At 40.8% G+C, this 11,273-nt stretch overlaps 1 protein-coding gene across 4 annotated transcripts in view; it reads right to left on the reverse strand.

The window, feature by feature from the left end:
- csmd1 (CUB and Sushi multiple domains 1) overlaps nt 1-11,273 on the reverse strand; it is a 1,478,446-nt gene that overhangs the window by 57,332 nt on the left and 1,409,841 nt on the right. For 3 of the 4 annotated variants that reach the window (XM_062969106.1, XM_062969107.1, XM_062969108.1), the window contains 3 exons: nt 9,621-9,803; nt 5,793-5,969; nt 3,501-3,680 (listed from right to left, as the gene is read on the reverse strand). In XM_062969106.1, the coding sequence (XP_062825176.1) occupies nt 3,501-3,680; nt 5,793-5,969; nt 9,621-9,803 (540 nt within the window). Of the gene's footprint in view, nt 1-3,500; nt 3,681-5,792; nt 5,970-9,620; nt 9,804-9,828; nt 10,339-11,273 lie in introns of those variants that run through there. The other variant, XM_062969109.1, reaches the window with a different exon arrangement.

Below are 11,273 nucleotides of genomic sequence, written 5' to 3' on the forward strand. Positions count from 1 at the left end.
GGAGTAACTGATGTTGTGGATGCCATATGGCTGAGAACTGACTGAATATGGATGGATGGCCCCCGGCAATTTCTGAAAATTTGAAGGAGCAGTGACTGAAGGACTTCGTAATGCTCCTCTGGAAGGTAGGCTCATGAGGTTGTGGAGTCCAGGATGGCTCCGGTGAATTGAATGCATTGATCTGGCTGCAAGTGTGACTTGGCCTGATTCACGACAAGGCCCAGATCCTGAAGAAGGCATAATGTAGTATTTATGTCTTTGAGAAGACTTTCACAAGTCTAGGCGACTAAAGGCCAGTCGTCGATGTACAGAAACACCATGATTCCCAGTGGCCTAAGGTGTGCTGTCACCACCGCCATGCACTTAGTGAACACCTGTGGTGCAGTGGAGATCCCAAAAGGAAGAACCCTGAAACAAAAAGCTTGTTCGCTAATCATAAATGCCAAGTAGCGGTGGTGGTCCACAGCAATGGCAACATGAAAATAAGCATCTTTAAGATCTATCATGGTGAACCAGGCACCCCGAGAGAGAAGGGGAAGAATGGTAAAGAGAGTGACCATGCGAAACTGCCATGAATGAATATGTCTATTAAGACCTCTGATGTACAAAATCAGGCATTGTCCACCATCTTTCTTGGAAACGAGAAAATATCTAGAAAAATAAGCCTGAGAAAAAAGGGATGGGTGTAAGGGCACAATTGCACCCTTCTGCAATAGGGTACAGACCTCATCCAGAAGCTCAATAGAGTACCCGTTTTGTACTACATCCAAGACCCAGGCATCTGAAGTAATGGATTGCCATTTTTGGGAAAATGGCACAAGCCATAGTCCAAAATAGACCACCGGAGGCAGTTGTTATGGTGAAGTGTAAAACAGAGATGGAAGAGGAGAGAGATTCCCCAAAGAACCTGACACCGTGTGTGTAGAAGGTGCACTCTGGAATGGGGATGATGAAAAAGCACTAACATTGCCGCCTTGGCTTGGCCTGGAATTTGCCCTTACCAGGCTACTGTGCTCTCCCAGACTGAGACTGTCTGCCCATGGAGGGAGACCGAGCTCGAGGGAAGGAGCGTTGTGATGTGTATGAACGGTGAGTAGTCACAAGAAGCAGCTGCCAATGTGGTTTAGGCTGAGAGGATGTTTGTGCTGAAAAGCCATACTTATTGGCTGCTTGTTGTGCTTCCTGTGTGGTTTTAAGATTAGTATCCGTGTCCAGATTAAACAAAGTACCATTATGCCAAGGTAGGTCCTCTACAAGAGCCTTACCAGGCTCAGAAAGAGTAGATTTTCTCAGCCAAGCATGTCTGTGAATGGCAATAGCTGTCGCAAGAAACCTTCCCCGCTGTCTCCGCGGTGTGTTTGTCCATGTCCTTTTGTGCCCTGGCCAAAAGCAAAGCCTCTTGCTGGTACACTGTAGGAAGAGCTTGCTAATCTGCCGGTAGGATATCTAGAAAAGGTGTTAGCTTTGTCAAAAGAAAATGCTGGTATGCAGCCATGTACGCACGCAGCATAATGGGCAAGGCATGCCACAAAGCCTCCGCCTGTGTGGACATTTTTCTCAAAGTCCTCCATCTTCCTCCCATCCTTGTCAAGTGGAGTAGTATGTGTCTTCTGGGAATTCTTTTCCTGGTTGACATCCACCACCACAGAGTTTGGCTTGGGTGGCCTAGTTACCCATTGAGTCTCTGCCAAGTCAACACGATACATGGCATCATAGTGTCTTGCTACAGGTGGTACAGTTCCCGGTGGCAGATCTGGTGATCTGGCCAGCTTAATCAAATAAGGAAGCGATGATGGAGGTGCATATTCTTCCTGTTGGTCAAAAGGAAAGAGGGGACCTTGAACCACATCTGTTGCTTTGCTCCTGGTAAGTCTAAGGCTTGTGTAAGCCGAGTCATAAAGATCACAAAGGAAGAGGTATCATCAGGAGGATTAGGCTCCTTCTCCCCAACATCAGCCTCTGGCTGTGGAGGGGTATAGCATGAGGGTGAGGAACCCTCGGATTCATAGTGCACTAAGGCATCTGGTATCATAGGAGCTTGCCCTAAGGCAGCTATTGTGGCCATAGGCTGATGCCACTTAAGAGACGGCTGGCTGTGATGAGGCACATTAATTGGATGCCTGAAATAGTTCACTCTTCCACCAGGAGAATGATGGATGTACTGAAAAGACAATGGCTCAACATGGTGATCAGCATTATAACTGCCATGCATTGCAGAGGGCAGTTGATAATGGCATTGAGATGGAATCTGGAATCCATGCGATGGCAGGTACCGAGATAGGCTTTGAGAGTAGGAAGAATAGGAAAATGCTCCCAAAGAGCCTGATCTGGATCCAAACCTTGGTATCGAAGCCGCTGGAGACTGGGAGCCATGGTACCGAAGATCCTCCAAGGGGTCTGGCAATGACAATGCCACAGAGGCAAGATCCAGCTGGCCAGCCACATACTCCAGCTCTGCTGTCCCTATGCAGAGGTGTAGCAGGCACAGGGAGTGTTGGTGATGCCAGGGGGGCTGCATCCACAGCAGGGAGCAAGGCCACCCCCGCACGCGTCTCCTGCACGGCTCTCCGGAGCACACATGCCGCCGAAGTGCAAGGCCTCACTTCTGGTGAGGGCTGCTGCCTCCGCCCCTGCTCTTCCGGACACTGCGCGTCCAAGATTGCAGTCACCATGGGTGTCTTCACCTCCCTCCGTTTCTTCACAGAGCGGCTTTTAGGAGGTGAGGCTTCTCGGGGGGACTTAGAGCGGTGGCATTTCCATGGTGCTGTGGGCGGCAATGTCGCTGAAGCCACAGAAGCGGGCATCTCTGCAGCTAATAGTGGCTCCGAACTTTCCCAGTGTGGGGAAACTGCAGGGAGTAAAGCCTTCTCATAAAGCAAAGCTTTTAAGCATGCCTGGCTGTTCTTCCTCACCTGAGGAGTAAAGGCTTGACAAACAGCAGAGTTTTTAGTTGCATGAGACTTTCCCAAACATAGCAAATACTTTGAATGGCCGTCAGAGTCAGGCAGCTTCCCCCCACAAGAAGTACACTTTTTAAAGAGTGTTGTAGACATACTGGCCTTAAGAATGGTCAAACACAGTCCAGGTCAGGGCCACCAGAAGACAGGAATTGTCAACAGTCCAGGTCAATGCACAAGGTAGGTCAGTATCCAAAAGAGTAGTCAAAAACAATCCAAGGTCTTATTCCAAAGAATACAATGTAAGCACAGAGAGAGAGGTTCCTAACACTGCCTTTTTAAGGGCAGAAAAAAAGGAACTGGGGCTACATCCCCACTGGTTTCTTATATATCCTCTGGAGAGGAAGGGTGGAGCTGTAGTTAAAGAGCCAGAGAGCTTGTTATAGGTTCCAAACTTCTGTGCATGCGTGAGATATTCTACCATATGTGCAGATTTCACAGATGACACAATGGAGAAAAATTATATATATATTACAAATATGTGAAAATTACTGTGTTCCAGCAATAGTGGAATAATATTAATAAACTGGCTAGAGATCAAACCTTTGCAGATGGGTTTGCTCTGGTTCCAGGTGCCATCTTTGGTACAGCGTATTGTGGGTGCACCAACAGGTTCCATCAGGTGCCCTGGATTGCATTGATAGCTTACTGTCTTATTAAAGGTGAAATCATTTCCAAACTGAATTCCATTTGGTACTTCACCAGGGTCTCCACAACTGATCACTTAGCAATGAAAGAAGACAAAAGTAGAATTTTTTAGAATAAGAGTGCTACATGTTATAAGACATTTGTTCTGATACATAAGAATACCTATTTTTGAAAAACTTAGTATGCAAAGCTATATTTTTTAGTTCATATTTTCAAGCAGCTCCCTCAAAGTGACACCTAAATAAACTATGGTTGTGCATTCATGTACATGCATATGTGGTTTGGTGGAGGTGGATCTTGCTGGAATACAAATACAATCAGAAGGTTTTTTCATGTGTAGCAAGAACCTCATAGGATTAGGAGCAAACTGTCTGATCCTCCAAAAGGAATTGTGCTCACAAACTGCAGTAGTCCCCTGATGCCCAAATCTAAGTAAATGTTATCCATACACATCTATACACGCTTTAGGTCACATTCCCAGCAGTGCATATTCTTAGGAGTTTCACTACATATCTTTATTTTCTGATTTCTTTTGTAGATATGTCAGCCCAAATGTTTGTTTCCAGAATATGCTGAAAAAATAGAAGTATAACTAGATAAGCATATTATTCTTCAGCAACCAAATCTCATAACACTCTGAGAGGATGCCTTATTATGCAAGATAGCACTGATGAAAAAAAATTATGATTTGAGGGGTTTGTTTTCTTTAAAATACAAAATGTCTTTGATAATTAACTCTAGTTGATTTGTCCTACAGCTCCAATCAACCTCAGCCACTTTATCTGAAGGATGTCAAGTTGTAATAGTATGTAATAGTTTTGATGTCTTCTGCATCTCTACATATAAGTAGGTCCACAATGGTACCGGATGTCTTCAAAAATAGTGATATATGTGATTCTAGCAAAATAAAATGAACAGCACAATGCTATGCATGTTCATATGAAAATAAATCTAAATATTTAAAGGTGGTTCCATTACTGGATAATCTGTACAGAATTATAGCAGTCTAAAGTTAGAAACCTAAAAAAATTATTAGGGATGTAATCATTTAACAAGTTTCTTCTCATAGGTAGTAATGAGCAATTTCAGCAATTTGTTTCAAAGAAAACACTTTTCTTTGCAAACCATATGTGAATATTATAATCTTTTATTATAGTATTGTCTGTGCAGAAAACTGTATTTTCTGCATGGAAATTCTTTCACAAAATTAATGCCTGCACAGAAGATGCTGATGGGCAAAAAAATGATGTCTTTTTTTTTTTTTGCAAAAAATAGTATATGTAAATAAATACATTCTCAATAAATTCTCACTTAAGGCATTTTCTGTAGAATTAAAACACTATCTGTGCCTAAATCAGTATTTTATCAGTGTGGAATAATATTTAAATGCATAAATATTTATTATTATTGTATTATTATTATTATTATTATATTATTATTATTATTATCATCATCATTATTGATTTCTATCCCGCTTTTCCCCCATGGGTGGGATTCAAAGCGGTGTACAAAAGTTTAAAAAACAGAAATACATATATATTAATACATAAAATACATAATTATTTAAAAACATCATACACCAATTTAGAAAAAACCCAGTTTGAACTCCCCATATATAACCATTAATACCTTACAACAAATACCATTAAAAGGTTTCCCTAACCTCAAGCCACTGAGGTTATTTGTAAAAAATAAGTTATACAGCTCCTAAGACATTCCATTTTCATAGGGTCATGTCACAATTGCCAGGACCAACAAAGCATTCAGGGATTAATATTACCAGCAGTTATCTGGCAGTGGCTATTATCATTCATCTGGGAAGGCCTGTGCAGAAAATACTATTTTCTATGCCAATTAATTACATGAAGACTGTACAAGAAAAAATCCAATTACAGCATTTTCTGTGTAGAAAGCAATATTTTCCATAGGAATTAATAGTTTTGTGTTGAAAAATTTTCCATGCAGAAAGTATTATTTACTGAACTGAAAATGTTGTTATATGTGTAAAATAAATGTGAATCATTCTAAAATTCTTTTCATTACAGTTTCTTGACAATCAAAAATGATTTCTGACCATTTTCTCTCATTTCTTTGTTATGCCAAATAAAACATTTTCATCCTACATATTGTTCCTGACTACTGTTTTTCACTGTTTTATATATTTTTAACAGGGTTTAAATTCCAGACCTGCGCAGTCAGGGGTTGTGCCAGTCCACGTCCCATTGGCTGTACAGTGCCGAGTAGTCAGCCCAGAAGTTTTGTAGCCATCCCAGCAGGCATAGATGACAGAATTGGAGAATGAAATCCCATCACTATAAATTATTTTGCCATTGGCTGGTGTTCCAGGATTTCCACAAGATACAGCTATGAAAAGTGAACAAGTAGAAAATGAAAGTCAGTTTAATTTCTATTATAAATGAATGGTGAAAAACTGTTAGTACAGTAGTTTTTCAATTGATTCATTTATAACACTGCTATAGTACACATTGTTAAAAACATTGGAAAATGTATTTTCCAATTTGGATAGGCTTGCATTATAATTTACTTATACCTAGTATAGCTAATCTGAATGTATTTGAAAATATATAATAAAAAACAAAGGAAGAATGGGAAAATGCAGACAACATATGCAAAGCTCAGGTAAAAAGGAATATTTCCCTTTAAAGCTTTAATCCCAAACATGCATAGAAAGCAAAAAAAAACCCCAAAAAAACCCCTCAGATCCATTTCTTTCCCAGGACTTATTCCAGAATAATTAGATTAGTTTTCCCTAGGTGAGGGCATTGTTGGATGTTCAATTTGCACAAAATAAAGAATTAAAAAAATAGCGAATCCATTATAATGTTCCTCCTGGTGATCATTTTCAGTTGACAGCAGCTTGCCTTTTCAAAGCATTAGTTTGAGCACTAAGAGCACCTTGAGAGCACTGTTATACTGCAATAGATAGGAATGGAAAGGATTATTCAATATTTCTTCAAAATGACAGTTGCTCTTCTTACAAGGTAAGACAACTCTTTTCACTTAAGATAGGCCCGAAAAGGGCCCCAACAATCTTAAGAAGGCAGATATTTATAGACAAACTAAGATTCAGTGGGGATGTAAAGCACTGGATTTACATCAAATATTTCATTTAAGAGATGGTCTAGGAAAAGAGTTCTCAAATGTTTACAGTCATGGAGCCCTTTTTGTAGAAAATGTTTCTCATGGAGCCCCAAGAAAGATCCCAGAATCCATTCAGTCCAACCCTCATTTGCCATACAGGAATAGCATAATCAAAGCACCCCCAACTGATGGCCACCCAACTTTTGTAATAACAACAGTAATAGGAGTAACCTCAGGGAGCATCTAGTCTAATCCCCAACAGATGGCCACACAGCCTTATTAATAAATAATAATAATAACAGAAACCCAGGACCATCCAGTTCAACTCCCTTCTACTATACAGGAAAGGCACAATCAAAGCTGCCCTACCCAGAGCATTGGGATGGAAATAGGGTTTTGGAAGCAAGGAAGGCCTGGGAGAAAGAAAATGGGCAGCAAAGAAGGTGAGGGAAAAAGGCTTTTGGTGGTGAGGAAGGCAAGGGGGGGAGGCTTTTGAGGCAAGGGAAATGGGGGGAGTGAGAGGAGCAAGAAAGAGGAGGGAAAGCTTGGAGGAGGAGGAGGAGGAGGGAGAGGAGGGGGAGGGAGGTGGAGGAGGGAACTGCAAAGCCCCTCAGTATGCTTCGCAGAGCCCCAAGGTCTCCCTGGAGCACACTTTGAGAAGCTCCCGTCTAGGAGACTTGCTAACATAGCATTTTTGGGGGGTAGAAGTCAAGAATGACTTGTAGAAGAGGAAGGAATTGAAAGTGTTAGGTTTGAACCCCCCCCCCCCCCCCAACACACACACACACCGTTTTTGGCCTCAAGTAGCTCCCTCATATGTCAACTCTGCTGCAGTTTAGACATTTATCAATTTCCACATGAAATAATGTTTTCAATATAGGGATTCCACATGTTTGATTCATAGTTAGACCTCACACTAACTATGGTAAGATGGTTGCAGGTTCACAGTCCTAGTAAAGGCCTTCTTTTAGAATCTGAAACCTTAATTACATAGCCAGGACATAGTGAGCCTGGTTGTTTTACTGGCTGTTGATGTCTCCTATTTTCTTAAAGGAAGAATTTCACCACCATCATGAAGAAACATAGATGGCCCAGATGCACAGTGTGACTTCCCTTCAGAAGCAGGATGGTACTTCTTTGCTGTAATGGTAGTTAATGCATCCCCAGTATCTCAATTTCCCCTCTTTCAAAAACCCTTTAGTATAATTTGTCAGTATATGGTTTTGATACGATGTGAAATAATGCTTATAGTTTAAATATGTGTGATTAAGTAATGAATGGGTTAATTCATAGAGTGGAGATGAATAGCTAAAGCATAACTTTAGGAGGTTCCTGTGCGAGCTAGATGAAGCACAACGGATAAGATTGGAACGTGCTCCTTGTGGCGTGCTCTGAAGTGAACAGACCTGTCTGATGTTTCTCCGATCTGCATTGCACAAAATTGTAAATATTGCATTAAAGAGCCACTTTGAAAGCTCAGAAGGAGTCTGGAGTTTTTCTGTGCTTTCCAGGCAGACAGCTTGGAAGGTCGGAAGGAGAAATTGAGATGAAGAAGGTAATTTATCTCAATTTCAAATGACATAATTTAACCAGAGAAGGGGGGAATGGCTATCTTGTTGTTAGGGAAGTTGACCCAGGTTTCTACTCCAAGTGGAAAAGCCAATATAGTGGACATCAAAGCAGAAGTATGAGGAGCATGGACATCCTTTCAGGGGGGCTCTGGCCATAGCAATCTTTAGTTGTTGAATACGTCATGTTTCTGTCATGCCACCTGCCTCCCGTGTCCACCTTTATTATCAGCAAGCTGGTCCTATTTCCAGTTACAGTTTTTGCTTATTCAGATCAAGACCCTATTTGCCAACTTTACTACAGTGGTAGATAAAAGAGGAGAAAATGCAGGCAATAATGACGCAGTAGAAGAAAAATGTCAATCAAAACTATGGCTTAGTAGATTGAATTTACACTGTTCCTTTTGTTTCCTTGTTCTTTCAGATACATGTGAAGTTTGTTACTGTCGTGGATTTATGCCTTCCCAGACTCTACCATACAATTTACCAATGTAGATATAATGCACATTGATTACATTAGAGCACAAGAAAGAAGGTTTTGGGCAACCTGGGGCTAGTCACTTTTAATTTCATTTCAGGGTTTAGTACAATGGGAGAAATACTTGGGCAGATGCCTGAAAGAGCACACAATGAAGAGGGAAAAATTATTCAGCCAGGAGATAATGATCAAGAAGGAACACAAGGCTTTCACTTTTGGCAGAAGAAAGGTTTTTTTACCTTTTCTCCCTTCTAATACTTTAAATTTTCTCCCTTTTCTCCATCTCTCCTCCCTCTCTCTTTGCATTTTCTAAATCTGCTTTCTGCAGCATAACAGGACCTACAAAACTCAATAGTTTTAAGCATTGGACTACAATTTGAGAACAGGGTTCAATCCCCACTTGGCCATGAAAATCCACAGGTGACCTGGACTAGTCACATGCGCTTAGCCTCAGAAACCCCCCATGATAGGGTCACTATATATCTGAAGTGACTGCAAGGTACACAACAGCAAGAACAAAACTAACTTTACCCTCTGCCAGATCACTCATGAAGATTAGCATCCTTCCTGACACAGTCTGGGAAAAAAGATCAGAAATAATTACAAGGGATCCATTATTGTTGCCATACCACAGGAAAAGCAGCAATATTTTAGAAGTCTTAACTTAAATTCAGTTGGATCAGTTAAAAATATAAGGGGAAGGTATAACCTCATTTCCCTTTAGCTGTGTGATTAATACTTGCAAGGGGCTTGTGTGAGTATCAGATACCAGGAGACATTGCATGGAATTATAAAAAAAAGAGAATCCTCTTATTCCTGCTAGATTTGTCTTTGTAGGATATCTCACAGTGCTGTGTTACTACTGACCTTCACAAACTGGCTGAAAACCAGACCAAGATCCATTAAGGAGGCATGTTCGTTCTGGGGAACCTCTTAACCGATAACCCATTTCACAGGAAAAACGTAGCAGGCTTTTTATCTTGAACTCATCCCCAAGTCTAGAGCCATGAGATGGCACTCCAGGATCATCACAATATCCTGGGGTGTTTCCTGTGAAGTATAAACATTAATAACAAAGGTGATCATCAGTAGGATCTTTCAAGCCAGTTAAAATTGGCTAAAAGACAGAGACTAAAACAACATACTGTATGTCTCATTAAGGCTGCACCGAATGTACATATTTAACTGTCACAAACCTGGAGGCCAAACTCCTCTTAAACTATCGTAAGCACAAGGAGGGATGTATTACTTCCTTGTATAATTGATTTCCTTAGGTCCTAGGCTTTTAAATGGTGACCAGATGATAACTAGGGAGCAGCTCCACTTCTGACCCAGTCAAACCACTGGAAATCCCAAGATATCTCCCTTAGCATTGTCCACAACTGTGTGTTTGATTAGGAAATATTCAGTGCTAAATTAAATTACCTCTAGCTCACCAGTATAAAGACCTCAGAGGTCTTAGCACAATGAATGCACTAAAGTTGAACTGAGGCCCTATCTATACTGCCATAAAAAATGAACTCATCCCCAAGTCTAGAGCCATGAGATGGCACTCCAGGATCATCACAATATCCTGGGGTGTTTCCTGTGAAGTATAAACATTAATAACAAAGGTGATCATCAGTAGGATCTTTCAAGCCAGTTAAAATTGGCTAAAAGACAGAGACTAAAACAACATACTGTATGTCTCATTAAGGCTGCACCGAATGTACATATTTAACTGTCACAAACCTGGAGGCCAAACTCCTCTTAAACTATCGTAAGCACAAGGAGGGATGTATTACTTCCTTGTATAATTGATTTCCTTAGGTCCTAGGCTTTTAAATGGTGACCAGATGATAACTAGGGAGCAGCTCCACTTCTGACCCAGTCAAACCACTGGAAATCCCAAGATATCTCCCTTAGCATTGTCCACAACTGTGTGTTTGATTAGGAAATATTCAGTGCTAAATTAAATTACCTCTAGCTCACCAGTATAAAGACCTCAGAGGTCTTAGCACAATGAATGCACTAAAGTTGAACTGAGGCCCTATCTATACTGCCATAAAAAATCCAAATTATCTGCTTTGAACTGGATTATATGGCAGTGTATACTAATATAATCCATTTTAAATCAGATAATCTTGATTTTATGTGTCAGTGTAGCTGGGACCTGAATTATTTTTAAAACAGATCAAACTGGAGCTTAGAAGAATATGGGCATGCCCAAGGCTTTTCACTTTCCCCTGGAGATGCTGAAACTTGAAGTCCCCATCTCATTTCCCTGCCACAAATAGGCATTTGCATCCCCTACTGCTTCTTTCTTTCCAATAAGTGTCTTCAACTGCAGATTGATAGGAGGACAGAGAAGTATGGTTTGTAGGGCTGTTTATATCAGGCTGTGAGTAAAATTCAATTAATCCTGGCTCTTAATATGAAACTTTCCTTGAATTATCAAAATACTTCTGTTAACATTTTTGACCTTTTTCTGTTCATGATTATTTCATGGCAATGGCAAACTGCACTAAAGAAAAATGCAAT

The sequence above is a fragment of the Anolis carolinensis genome, chromosome 1 (genome assembly GCF_035594765.1).
Source record: "Anolis carolinensis isolate JA03-04 chromosome 1, rAnoCar3.1.pri, whole genome shotgun sequence".
Classification (NCBI taxonomy): Eukaryota; Metazoa; Chordata; class Lepidosauria; order Squamata; family Dactyloidae; genus Anolis; species Anolis carolinensis.